The sequence below is a fragment of the Xenopus laevis genome, chromosome 1S, assembly GCF_017654675.1.
Source record: "Xenopus laevis strain J_2021 chromosome 1S, Xenopus_laevis_v10.1, whole genome shotgun sequence".
Classification (NCBI taxonomy): Eukaryota; Metazoa; Chordata; class Amphibia; order Anura; family Pipidae; genus Xenopus; species Xenopus laevis.
In genome coordinates, this window is record NC_054372.1 from 81,995,736 (window position 1) to 82,010,158 (window position 14,423).

At 36.7% G+C, this 14,423-nt stretch overlaps 1 protein-coding gene across 2 annotated transcripts in view; it reads left to right on the top strand.

Annotated features, from left to right (window-relative positions):
* Positions 1-204: 204 nt before the first annotated feature.
* Positions 205-14,423, top strand: part of timm44.S (translocase of inner mitochondrial membrane 44 homolog S homeolog) — a 61,358-nt gene continuing 47,139 nt past the window's right edge. The window contains exons 1-6 of one of the 2 annotated variants that reach the window (XM_018237923.2): positions 205-760; positions 1,151-1,267; positions 4,835-5,005; positions 7,359-7,439; positions 10,734-10,883; positions 12,781-12,920. In XM_018237923.2, coding sequence (XP_018093412.1) covers positions 731-760; positions 1,151-1,267; positions 4,835-5,005; positions 7,359-7,439; positions 10,734-10,883; positions 12,781-12,920 — 689 coding nt within the window. In that variant the 5' untranslated portion in view covers positions 205-730. The remainder of the gene's footprint in view (positions 761-1,150; positions 1,268-4,834; positions 5,006-7,358; positions 7,440-10,733; positions 10,884-12,780; positions 12,921-14,423) is intronic. The other variant, NM_001094223.1, reaches the window with a different exon arrangement.

Genomic DNA, 14,423 nt, shown 5'->3' on the forward strand with positions numbered 1-14,423 from the left:
CGTCACCTCACCAGAAACCAACGTTCCCTCTAATTCCTTTTCGCTATGTGCGGAAAAAAAGTAATTTCTGCACACAATGTAAAGTTGTGTGCACACTTTTAAAGCGTGCGCGTGTCAGAATAAATGCAACATTTGGCGATTTCACATTCACACAAAATTCTTTGTGCGCAGGCTTCAAAATTTGTGTGAGCGCGCACAAGTTCAGAGGGAACATTGAGCCTGGCAATACCCAACAAGCAGAGAACAATTGCAGTGACACTGCAGATCCATTTGTAATTGCAACTCACATTTATTCATCGCAATTACCTTTAATAACCGCATCGTGAGCACAATATCGTTTGACTGCATATTTAGAATTGGGCAATAGTCCGGCATTAGAATTTATTTGATATAACACCATCGCTTATAATAAATGGGCCGGACGGTGCAAGTTCGTTGAAACCTGCGCTTCTGTAAATTAAATGCTTTAAATTAGCATCTATTATTCCATTTTGTGCAACATTTTTTAATTCGTACATGGCACTTTCCTTAGTCAGATGCAAAACCCAATAATACCTTACCTAAATTTGGTAAAAATTCTCCCCACCCGCAACACTTCACGCGTGCGCAACTTGACATCCAGAAGAAGGGAAACACATTCTGCTTCAGTGAGATCAGAACACTGGTGACGATAATCTGTATGCGTCTGTGACAAGGGAAGGTCATTCTGTGGGTCAGTTCCTCCTCCAAGATGGCGGCAGCCTTGTGCTACTCTTACCGGGTGAGTGGGATATATATATATATATATTTTTTTTTTTTTATATATAATAGGGTGTCGCTGTGTGTGTGTAGTTAATACACGATAACACTTCTGGTAAAAGTCAGGCCTCTTTTGTACGTCAGTTCGGTAGTTTATTGCTGGCGTATTTCAGCTCAGAGGCACAGTGCTGGGTCTCTTCAGCTGAAGCCTTAACCCCTGCCCTCACATGGTTGTAATATATACAGTAAATGGTTGTAATATATATAATGAGTTACTTTACACTGTTGTGTTACTATGAGTAAGGTTTATAAAAACTGCTTTGTTTTTCCAGTGCGCGGTACAGTCAAATGACAGGAGGATTCGCCAAATACGGCATACAATTAATGTGTTCCTGAATTTGTTCTTTTCCAGATGGGCATTTCCAGCAAATTAAAATTGATAACAACAAGATATCCTGTGTCTCTTGTAAATAATGGAAGTGTTTATTGTGTAGGCTGCCCTACCTTGGTTTGCCAACGGGTAAGGAATGTATGTAAAATATGTATATACATTTTTTTGTGTAACCTGCTCTCTATTAAGTACTACATTTCTTCTGTTTATTTTATGCTCTTTTTACCTTCCCATTCCTTTTGTGGTTAATTTTAGACTAGATTCAAAAATGAGCCCCAGTAGGACTCTGCTCAACTTGTTTCTATGAATACTGCCATCTTTGCAGGCAGACTGCAGGATAACGTATGACTGACAGCACTTTTATTTCATTTGATTGCTCTCAGAAGATGTCAGTTATCAAATGATCTATTATGCACTGTGGTCCATATCGGACTGCCTGAATATTCTAAATGTCAAATTAGTAATCGTTATTATGCTTATGCCGTGGTTGAAGCTTGTTAGTAAGCCTTTCTTGTGCAGTAGACTCTTAGTGATCCTGTCTTCAGAGAATTAAGGATTTTTTAACCGTCCTTATCTATGTATTTTTTTTTTTTCAGTAAGACGTGTGAATTTATCTAATCACCTCCCTAAAGCAGTTTTACTGGCACCCCTTTAAAGGGGTTGTTCACCTTCAAATCTTTTTTTAGTAAAGTTGGTTTCAGATTCTTTACCAGAAATAAATGTTTTACAATCACCTTCTCTTTGCAACCATTTTTCTAATATTGAAGTCATAAGTGGATTTTAATGAAGGCTTGGTGAGACTAAGATAAAAAAGGTGGCAGCACTAACTGTAGGCAATCTTTCCAGGTATCCAAACTCACCAAAACAATTAGCATCCACAGAGGTTCTTTATTCAGGGTACATTTGCACAGTTGGAGGTCAAAGGGAATACATTTATTTTCCTTCGTAACTTATGGAGCGGAACCTTACACATAGAAAGCAGAAATGGGAAAAGAACAATAGGAGGAACTTGCATCACACATAAGGAAGGGGAATAGGAGGGGTTACAGACATTGAAATAAACACCTTGAAATATGACTTTGGTCACTAGATGGCAACATAACTATGCATGGAAAGAATTAAGCATGTGAATTTTAAATATAGTTAACAAAGGTAGTGCCTGTTTTGCAATTACAGATTTTGCTTATTTATATGTCTTAAATGTAATCAATAAATGTTGTGTATGTGTCTATGAATGCTCTTTGTGCACTACTGTGCTAGTATGCTTTAAAAATGTTACTGCAATTAAAGATTAAAGTAGTAGAATTTAATATTTTTCATATAAAATATACCGGCAACTACTCTTATTTTATGTAATGTCACTATGTGACATTCAATTAATATGCAATTCCCCCAACCCCTAATGTTTCTTCAAGTAACTCCATGGTGCCCAGTGACACAACTACTTACTGAATAGGATCTGAAGGTGGTCCACTTGTCTAAAAGAGTGTGGGCCAAAGGGCCAATAGAGAAAAGGTGCCTAGTAGTACAAGACATAAAGGGTTGTAGTTTCTAATCCAAGTATATTTTTATACTTCCTCATGTGAACTGACATGCTCCTGTGCAAATGCCTGTGGCTCTGTCTATGTAAAGGCTGAATTGTGGCAATTGTACTGTGTACAATTACTTGATCTCATTTCTGATTCAGTTGCGCATGCTTGTTGACCGATAACTTCAATGTCATCGGTGGTGTTCATAAGCTGTGAAAAATAATAAAAGTTTTCAATGTAGTTAATTAGCCAAACATGTAATCTATAAAGGCTGGAGCTACTGGAACATAATAGCCAGAACCTAGCCAGTCATCACTGAACAGTTTTGTCCCATGTGCCTCTTTTCAGGTTTCTGATTAGAGAGATGTAAAGCAGGAAGTTGGATTATTATGCTAGATATCTGCTTGCTTCAGCCTTTATAAATTACATTTTTATTTAACTATAATAGAAACCTTTTTTTATTTCTCACAGCCTGAACTGTTCCTTTAAATTATATAAGGATAAATAACTGTTAGGGAGATCTCCCTAGCTAAATCTTTCTGCCTCTTAACAAAATCTTTGTGACCTAGCTGATACACATTCAGTTTCCTTCTCAAGCTGCAGATATAAAATACATATTTAAAGGAATAAAATAATTGTTTCATTTATTTTGCAAGTTAAAATCATTACAATAAAATCACTAGTAAATCTTTTCCCTCAATGGTAATGTTATTCAGAGTCTAAGAAAATACTTTTGTATATACTCTTTTCAAAACCAAATTCTATGTTTCTTCCCCATCATCCTCTGATTTAAAAACAGTACCTAAAATCTTGACAGAGTCCTTTAGATGTATTGTATAATCTAACGTAAATCTCTTAACATAAATTGTTTCTTACTTTACCTTAGTTGCTTTTGACTGCAGCTGCCACCACACATCACACAACACGGCTTATAGAACATAAAAACTAGATAAAATGCAAAAGGGAACACGGGACAAACATGCTTGACATCAAATTTTAAATTAAAGGGGCTGTTCTCCCTCCAAACAGTTTTTTAAAACTATGTGAAGAGTTGCTACCATCAAGGGCGTCTGAAGGAACTGGAATTGGGGCAAGGTGTGGCTGTTAATATTTTTTGGGACAGCTGTAAATATGCCACAAACAGGTATTTCACAAAAGGCGAGTGAGTGACTGTGCCAGGAGACTAGTGAGTGAGGACATTAAGAGACCAATGACACATCAGTTTATCTGGCTGAGATTGGAGAGACTATGCATACAACAACTGCTCTGAAGTAATTTACCAGTCACATCATTATGGAGTAAAGGAATCCAGAAGGATCATGGGATTGAGCTGGAAGAAGGTTGTATTGTACATTGAGACAAAAGCTTTTGCTTTCTGACTAAATGCCACATGTTAACAAACACACATCATAAACCTGCCATCAAAGAATGGTGGAGGCAACATTATATAGTGGGAATGTTCTCTGCAGCAGGCCCTGTATGGCTAAAAGAATAGAAGCTAGTAGAATCAATGGAGCAGAAGTGAAAATCATAGCGGTAAATCTGATGCAGTCTGCAAGACACCTGATACTTGTGAGAATATTTGTCTTGCAGCAACACAGTGACACCAAGCATATAATATTTGTCTTCCACCCAGACAATGACTCCAAGCATAAAGCCAAAAATGTACAAAAATAATAATGTTAATGAAGGTCCAGAAGGTGACGCCCATGAGCTCCACTGTGCTTACTCTGCACTAATACATGAGCAAAGTGTCCGAGGCACTTTTAGGGATAATTAACTATGCAGGGAGGGGGACTATCTAGGGTAGTAGGTAAGGGCTTTTCTTATTGGGGGGGGGTTATTTCTTTAAAGGCACTGTATATTAACATTCTTCTTATGACACCTTTCCTTAATTCAAACATCTTGTTCCAACATAACCAGGCAAAATGACCTGAGATGGCTGCCTACACACTAATATTACAGCTAAAAAAATACACTTGCTGATTCAGGAATGAACATTTTTATTTGTAGAGTGAATGAATTATTTGCAGTGTAATTTATAAATAAAAACTGCACCATAAAAACCATGACAGAATCCCTTTAACATTCTGTCAATGACACCTTTCCTTAATTCAAACATCTTGTGGCTTCATATAATTTAGACATTTATTTCTTTATTATACATTTTCTGTAGATGCGATTCTACTCATCCAATGGGAGAAGAGGTTTCCTGGGAGGGTTTCTTGACAACATTAAACAGGAACTGTCAAAAAATAAGGAAATGAAAGAGAACATAAAAAAATTTCGAGAAGAAGCAAAGAAACTTGATGAATCTGATGCTCTACAACAAGCTCGTAGAAAATTTGTAAGTAGAATAGATACTTTAGTTATATACACTAGGACCTCAGGGATCCCCAACCTTTTGAACCTGTGAGCAACATTCAGAAATAAAAGGATTTGGGGAGCAACACAAGCATGAAAAATGTTCTTGGGGTGCCAAATAAGTGCTGTGATTGGCCATTTGGTGCCACCTATGTGGATTGTTAACCTACACTGAGGCTCTGTTTAGCAGTGCACCTGGTTTTTATACAACCAAAACTTGCCTCCAAGCCTGGAATTAAAAAATAAGCACCTGCTATGAGGCCACTGGGAGCAACATCCAAGGGTTTAGTGAGCAACATGTTGCTCACGAGCTACTGGTTGGGGATCACTACACGTAGTGGAATTTGTATCAGAATTTTCCATTTGAAGGCCTTAAATTATGGCACATTTATCAGTGATCAGGTAAAGTCACAACCCCAAATCAAAATTTATTTACAGTTAGGTCCATAAATCTTTGGACAGACACAACTTTTTCTGATTTTGGTTCTGTACATTACCACAATGAATTTTAGATGAAACAACTTAGATGCAGTTGAACTGCAGACTTTCAGCTTTAATTCAATGGGTTGAATAAAAGGTTTGCATAAAAATATGAGTAACTAAAGCCTTTTTTTTTTTTAACACAATCACTTCATGTCAGGGGCTCAAAAGCAATTGGACAATTGACTTAAAGGCTATTTCATGGGCAGGTGTGGGCAATTCCTTTATTTCATCATCAATGAAGAAGATAAAAGCCCTGGCGTTGATTTGAGGGGGGGTGCTTGTATGTGGGAAATTTTGCTGTGAACAGATAACATGCGGTCAAAGGAACTCTCTACGCAGGTGAAACAAGCCATCCTTAAGCTGCAAAAACAGAAAAAACCCATCCAAGAAATTGCTACAATATTAGGAGTGGCAAAATCTACAGTTTGGTACATCCTGAGAAAGAAAGCAAGCACTGGTGAACTCAGCAACGCAAAAAGACCTTGACTTCCACGGAAGACAACAGTGGTGGATGATCGCAGAATCATTTTCATGGTGAAGAGAAACCCCTTCACAACAGCCAAACAAGTGAACAACACTCTCCAGGAGGTAGGCATATCTATATCTAAGTCTACCAGAATGAGAAGACTGCATGAAAGTAAAAACAGAGGGTGCACTGCAAGGTGCAAGCCACTTGGACTTCTCTAAAAAAACATCTAAAAAATCCAGCATAGTTCTGGAAAAAGAATCTTTGGACAGATGAAACCAAGATCAACCTCTACCAGAATGATGGCAAGAAAAAGTATGGACAAGGCGTGGAACAGCTCATGATCCAAAGCATACCACATCTCTATAAAACATGGCAGATTTTTTATGTGTTTATCGATGATGTGACACAGGACAGAAGCAGCCATATCAATTCTGAGGTATTCAGATACATACTGTCTGCTCAAATCCAGCTAAATGCAGTCAAATTGATTGGGAGGCGTTTCATAATACAGGTGTACAATGACCCAAAACATTCAGCCAAAGCAACCCAGGCGTTTATTAAAGCAAAGCAAAGAAGTGGAATATTCTTGAATGGCCAAGTCAGTCACCTGATCTGAACCCAACTGAGCATGCATTTCACTTGTTGAATACTAAACTTTGGACAGAAAGGCCCACAAACAAATAGCAACTGAAAGCCGCTGCAGTAAAGTCCTGGCAGAGCATTAAAAAGATGGAAACCCAGAATCTGGTGATGTCCATGAGTTCAAGACTTTAGGCTGTCATTGCCAACAAAGGGTTTGGGCCCCTGAAATGAAGTGATTGTGTTAAAAAAGTCTTTAATTCCTCCAATTTTTATGCAATCTTTTTGTTCAACACACTGACTAAGCTGAAATTCTGCAGTTCAACTGCATCTGAGTTGTTTCATTTAAGATGCATTGTTGTAATGTACAGAACCAAAATTATAAAACCAAGTTGTCTCTGTCCAAAGATTTATGGACCTAACTGTCTGTGTATGGTATATTTGTGTTAATCATGACTCTATTTGACGTTCTCATTTTCACAACTGCAAAGCCACAGTCTTTTTGTCTTTGGGAGAACAAAATAATTATTTGGGGCTATTTGTTGAAATTATTTGCTTTTTTAGCTTTCTAAAACTTTACATTTTTCACAAGTAATCAGGATTTTATCATTCTATACGCTGGTCTAAGGGGCATACGCACAGACAACATATTTAAGATGGTTAAAAATCACCCAAATGTGGCATTGCAATCCATAGGGATTTTACAATAGAGGAATGATTCTGCATATTCGTTTACATCATTGTACTTTCTTTTTAAATGCACTACGTTAATGCAAATAATGTTTTTCATAATTTTTAAATGCAGAAAACAATAGAACTGGAAACAATGAAGACTTCAGAGGTTTTCAAGAAGAAATTTGGACAGATAACAGACACGATGAAAGAGGTAAGGATTGACAATAATCTTAGCAAGACATTGTATGCAGTTATTGACCATAATACACTTGCCTGTATTGGGGGACATAGGCACCATGAAATGCCTGCAGATGGAGAACAGACACTGAACAGTGACTCCTTCTCGGGGCTTCATCTCCTGCCTACTTCCTGCATTCTTAAATTTTTTGTAGTGCACTCAGGAAGGAAGACAGACACCAGGTTGCTCAGGAGCAGTGGTTAGGATATATTCCAGGACAATGCAACCTAGGGGCCAAAGTTTTCATTCTGAGCCCCTCCAGCCTAATGAGATAAAAAATGACATCCTCTTAACCCCTTTTTACCCTCTGCCTTACCCACTCTCTACTTTATTTCTGAGGGGTCACTTGTTTTGTGATTCCGTCCCTGTCGGCTCTAATTTTGATGAGTCAGCCAGTTCAGTCAGCTTCACCTGTGGCTTACACTCAGTCCATGCTATCATGACTGTTGTACCTTCTTCCTGTGCGTGTCTTCAGCAACCATCTTGGTACCTCCAGCAAGAACCCTGCTAAGCCCTCACAGGTAAAAACCCTCCTCTGCATGAAGGGGTGCTGACCCCCAAAAAGCATACTCCTTGTCTGCTGCTTAAGGTGTGGCTTGGGTAGCGGATCCAAAATGCTAGCGGTCTGAGTAAAAATGCAGGTTGTGGATCCGGTCAGGTTCAGGTCTTAAAATTTGTTAGGCGAAAAAAAGAATTTAATGGTAAGGCCAAGTATTCCTCTTTGTGGTGGGGAAAAATAGATGTTACATGTATGTATGTTATGTACTATATATTCTGTAAATTTTGTTAGCCCAGGTTTAACTGCTTTAAGTCGTTTGGTATGTGTAGCAGCTTTGCACATTGGTTTGTAGTAATTTTGACCCATTCATCCAGGCAGATTTTGTTCTATGTTGTGCAAATTACCACCCTGATGATGCTTGTTCATCTCAATTTCTGAAATAGAAAAATAAATATTTTCTGTAGCTAATTTTATTGCTTTAAAATAAAAAATAACATTTGCAATTGCACTGCCAAAAAAATTTCTCACGTTTATAGTAGAAGATATATTTAATATGCATATGTACAACATAGCTAACCCCCTCAATGCCTGCAAGCAAGATAGAGAACAAACTAAATGAAGTTAAAGATATGTGTCAACTACAAAAACTGATTGACTACCGCAAAGAGAGACATTTTAAAGTTTATCAATATATGATAAGGTTGTCTTCAGGAGGCCTGCTGTTAATGGGTAGGTGGTTTCCCTGTTACAAAAATGCATTGAGCTTTGTAAAATTGTGGAGGTCAGCATGTATAGGTTTTATAACAACCACTAAAAATAGCTAAAATAGAAAGCCAAAATTGACGACATAAGAAGAAAAGATACTGCTCTTGTCAATTCCACAGTCATCTTATTTGTATTTTACAATACAAATAAGTTCATAACCCATAGGAGCCAAATGTTTATAACCATATCCCGACAACCCCTGGAAAAAATATGTTGTCTTGTAGAATGGTATAGTTTTATTAAAGGGAAACTAAAGTCTAAAATAGAATAATGCTAGAAATGCTGTATTTTGTATACTAAACATGAACATGAACTTCCTGCACCAGATCCCTAATTAAACAAACAATTTATACTTTCAAAGTTGACTACAGGAGGTCACCATTATGTAACTTTGTTAAACATCTTTGCAAGGCCATACAAATGCTCAGTGTGGTCTGGACTGCTGTTGGGAGGCTTAGGAATTGTCATAAATTAATAAAATAGCACAAATAATATCTGCCAGAGTCTGATACAGCAAGACTTATCAATGATCAGAATATGCAGACTGCACTGGGTCCTGTGTTGTCATCTAATGTGGATTTTATTGTTTTTGTATTGTTTAATACAAACTTTCTCCAATTCTCCAGAATTTGTGGCTGCAACAAAAAAAAAATTCTCCAAATAGAATCCCAGTTTATCTTTTTAAATCTGGCTCCGTGAACTTTGTCCCTGCAGCTGTAGTTGGAAACATTAAATAGAATGTAAAGGCAAACATAAAATACAATTTTTACTTTATTAACTGAAAAAGAAACCTGTTGCATTAAACCTTTTCATCAGCCATGATGCTAGTAAAATAGCATTTTTATTATTACAATCCATCAAGAGGCCATCAAGACCCAGAGTCTTACCCAATGGAAAGAAAATTATAATAAACCTGTTATACCTTTTGCACAGTCGAGTTAACTGTTTTCTGTGGTCTGATGTCATTACATATCAGTGTTCTGAAATAAGCACTAAGTTCATCCTCACTGAACTGGTTATCTGCCCACAAGTTCATTGATAGAATACCATTGTCTTAATGTATAGTAGTACAAAATTCTGTGTATATATTCCTGTGGTGCTCAATCTGGAAACCTTGCTGCAAACCTTAGCTCCAATCATCTATGGAATGTAGAAAAACAAATTTCAGAGGTACAACCTCCTTTCTCAAGTGCTCTCATCAGTGTAATTAAGTTCATAGGTATATAAAGGTGCAGAGGAGGAATACTCCCCTCCAATTAAGTGACATCACAATGTGCATATACAAACATACCAATTAAAGGCTGTAATACCTTGTCTATTAGTATACTATTATAATATCTGTGTAGTGACGTGAAGTGCTTATCCAAACATCAATAATAAAGGTGAATTGTCCATATATATCAATGCAATTTCCTCTTTATATTCAGATGTAGGATCCTTCCTTAATTTTTCATAGTGTTTCGTATTTGACAATTGCTTAAAAGCTTCTCCCCACTTATCTACTTTTTTTTTTTTTATAATGATCTGTGTATTATTTTTCTATTCCATCATTGCATTAAATTCATCCTTGGACAAGTTATACAATCTTTTATCCTTGGACTGCCAACCAAGGGATGCAACATCACGTGTAACCAATCGTTCAAAGACATTTAGCGATTCACTGTATATCTCCGGGTTATAGTAGGGATTTCTTTTTTTCAATTTGCCAGTACTGTCAGAAATATCTGTTTGATCCTTAAAATACTTTTTCAACTTCAAGGTCCTAACGAATCTGCTAAGATCCACTTTGAAGTTAAAAAGATTGCCCTTGTTATATGTACCTCCGAAACGTGGAGATCTCAAATTGCAAATATTTAGCACAATTGCCAGAGTGTGTGTGCCATCTGATTTTCTACATACTATTGTCTTAATTGGTTGCAAAGGCAAATGTATTAGCTTGTTTATCAGTTTTGAGTTTTATCAGTTTCATCCCACAAGCTGTTTTTCACTTCTTGCTTCTACAGAGTTTGGATGAAGTTGGCAAGAGTGACCTGGGGCGTAAAATTAGAGAAGGTGTGGAAGAAGCAGCCAAAACTGCTAAACACTCGGCTGAATCAGTAACCAAAGGAGGGGAGAAAATTGGAAAGACTGCTGCCTTCAAAGCAATCTCTCAGGTAATAGTACTGTTATACACCGGAGGGCCCACTGAACAGAGCAATGATGGTTATGAAACCACTCTCAATATATTAAGATATCAGAAAGGCAGAAATAGAAAATGAGAAAATTACTCCACTTGATAAGACCAATTCTAACTTATACTTAAAGGAAATGTTCAGTATAAAAATAAAAACTGGGTAAATAGTCTCTGCAAAATAAAAAATGTTTCTAATACTTATTATATTTATTTAGTTGGTTAGCCAAAAATGGAAGCTAGAAAGACTGAAGTGACTGGATGTATAACAGAACACAATATTACTTCCTGCTTTGCCGCTCTCTTGGTTTCCACAAATTGGTTACCAGGCAGTATCCAATCAGTGACTTGGGGGGGGGCACATGGGTCATAACTGTTTGCTTTTGAATATGAGCTGCATGCTGAGGATCAGTTGCAAACTCACTGAACAGTTATGTCCCATGTGGCCCTGTTTCAAGTCACTGGCTTATTCAGTATTAGAGAGCTGAAAAGCAGGAAGTTGGGTTCAGTATATTATGTTAGACATCTGCTCTCTCCAGTCTTTATAGATTACATTTTTGGCTAAACTATATTAGAAGCATTTTTTAATTTGCACACCCTATCTATAGCTCAGGTATGTATGTCACTATTCAAAAGACTGTTGTAAAGTTAAAATCTATATGTTCATAGCCCTAAGTTAGGAAAGCACTATAATACACGATGATCTAAAACACAGATGACAAAGTAGTTAAAATAGAGTTAAACACAGCTAACTGGAGCTCTGCATTCTTCCGTGTCGCAGCCTAATGAAGGGTGGGTGTTTCACTCTCTTTTGAAACATTTACTTCCAATCTTTGACATCCTTTATACAGAAACTAATAATGGATATTTTTTTAAGTCTGGTCCAGATATTTGGTACATTATCCAGAAAGTTTCTAATTTACAAGAAGGACCTCTCACATAGACTCCATTTTAATGAAATGTCTAAAATGATCTCCTTTTTCTCTGTAATATTAAACAGTATATTGTACTTTATCCTAACTAAGATCTAATTAATACTTATTGGAGGCAAAACAATGCCTCCAAAAATTCTGGATAATAGGTCCCATACCTGTATAGGGCAGTCCTATTCTTTTGGGTTTTTTTTTCCAAGTCTGGCGTAGAGCAATCCCCAATTTTTGTTCACGACATGATAAAGAGATGGAGGTCGACCCGCAGATGCCTCCTTTCTCGTATTTGGATTGACCTCTGCTGTTGGTTTAATATTTATAATCACATGTACAGATTATCAATAAATGATGGCATGAGTGATTGATGTTTCATTAGATGTCATACATATAATAAAACATTGTGTCATCTATAATAAAACATTTAGTATAAAACTAAGCAACAGTAAACTACTCACACTTGGATGCCTATTTAAATCAACCATCACGTGGAAGAAAGAAGTTCAGAGTCTGTATGTCTTATATTACAAATATTAAGAACTAAAGTTCTACCCATTAAAAGGCCCATATACCTCCCAGGGTCCCCAGATCTGCTTATGTAAGTTGGCATTATCATTATTAGCACAGAGTGATAGGACATGCAACATATATGGTCTACATGGGGGTTTAGTTGAGTCACATCTGTCTTAAAGTATATTATCTTTAGGGACAGTGCTTTAATATTGTTAAAAGCCTTAAGGGCAGCATAACACTTGAAATGTTTCAAGTGGCACTCCACTCATAATAAATTATAACATTTTACAGATTTATATACTTTCTTGTATATCACTAGTGGAACATTTTAAATAATTTTGTCATATATTTTAGTTTATTATACAAGTGGATTAGACCGTAGTGTATATCATGTATTTTTATTTTACTCTACCTTAATGCATGTAAATATTTTCAATGAAGGGTGTGGAGACTGTGAAGAAAGAATTTGATGAAAGTGTTCTGGGTCAAACAGGGCCTTACCGTCCTCCTTCCAGGTTGAGGAAAAGGAGTGAATTTTCAGGTGATAGGACCAAAGAAGAAAGGATCTTTGAAGCTAATGAGTATGTATTAAATGGAATTCCATTCATGCAAAATGGTTTCTGATGATTTTGCTGGTTTTCTTGAATGTTCTATTCGTTAATTTTATGATCTTTGGATTTATTTATTTGCTTTAAAAAATCCTGAGGTTATTATTATATTTGACAAAACTAAATTATTTATAAGTGGTAAGTAAGCATAACTATTAGGGATACAGAAAAAGCAAATATGTTAAATCGGGTATTTTCTTCACATTATACAATAGAGACATTGGGTTTAAGACCCACGCGATAGGGTTACATATGGGTGAGCTCAATTTAGTCAATGGCTGACCCAGGTTATGGTACATAAAGGTTTACTCAAAATTGAGGTAATGAGGCACCATGGCCTGATGAAATACAAACTCTCTTGTATCTGGTTTGGTACCCATGGATTGGAGAAAAGCTGCTGTGATTCCAAAAAAGGGATTACTACCTCAACCAGGCAGTTATTGACCCATTGGTTTGACAACTGTGGTGGATCATTTATTTGAAGGTTTGTTAAGAGATCGCATTAAAGATTAAGATGAGGAGAATGGAATTATAAACAGTAATCAGCATAGCTTTAAGGATTGGTCATTGGACAGCTGTGTTGCTGTGTAGCTGATCCATTTGGACTGCATAAACATTTGATGTTCTTAGTATTGGTTGTGCACAGTGTGTGGTTGTCATTGGAACATTCTCTACTTGATTTGGGGTTCTTAGTGGGTCCCACAACGTGTTGTGTTGGGGCCACTTTATATTTCATTTGTTCAGTAATGACTTAGGGGAAGACAAAAATGGTTGAACTCAATGGACATGTGTCTTTTTTTTTCCAACCTAATTTACTATGTAATTATTTTGCTGTTTTGAACCTCTTCTAGGGTTTTTGGATTTTTACATTTTATTCTTGTAACACGGTAATTAAGGTTGAAAAAGGACAAACATCAGTTGAGCTCAACCTTTTAGTCTAAATAAAACCTGCCTAACTGCTACTAAGGAAGAAGAAAAACTCCATTTGCAGCCTTTAATTTGTTTAAAGAGGAAAAAAGTCCTACTGGAACCCAAGTTGACCAGAACTGCCCCTGGATCTAAAATATAATTTTGGTAACACTGTATTTTTTCAATTGCTTCAAAAACTTTCTTGAACTTATCTAATGAATCTGCAAGCAAGGCTGCTTCAGGGAAATATTTTCACTACATAAAAGATGTTGTTAAATTTTTTAATATTATGATAAAATCTTGTTTCTTCATATCTTCATTTATGCCCTTGTGTCTATTGGAATGACCTACTTGTGAATAAACCATCAGAGATGTTATTGTATGGTCCCTTTATCTATCTGTTGGGTTGGGGGTAACAGTCTGTTTTTATTTTTTTTTAAATTGTCCCCCGCTAGCGCTAGGCCATCCTCACTGGGAAGGAGCTACCCATCCGCGCGGCCAAGTTGGGGCACATGCATACGCATAATTAGCAAATACCACAACTTGCTCATTTTGCGCATGCTTGTG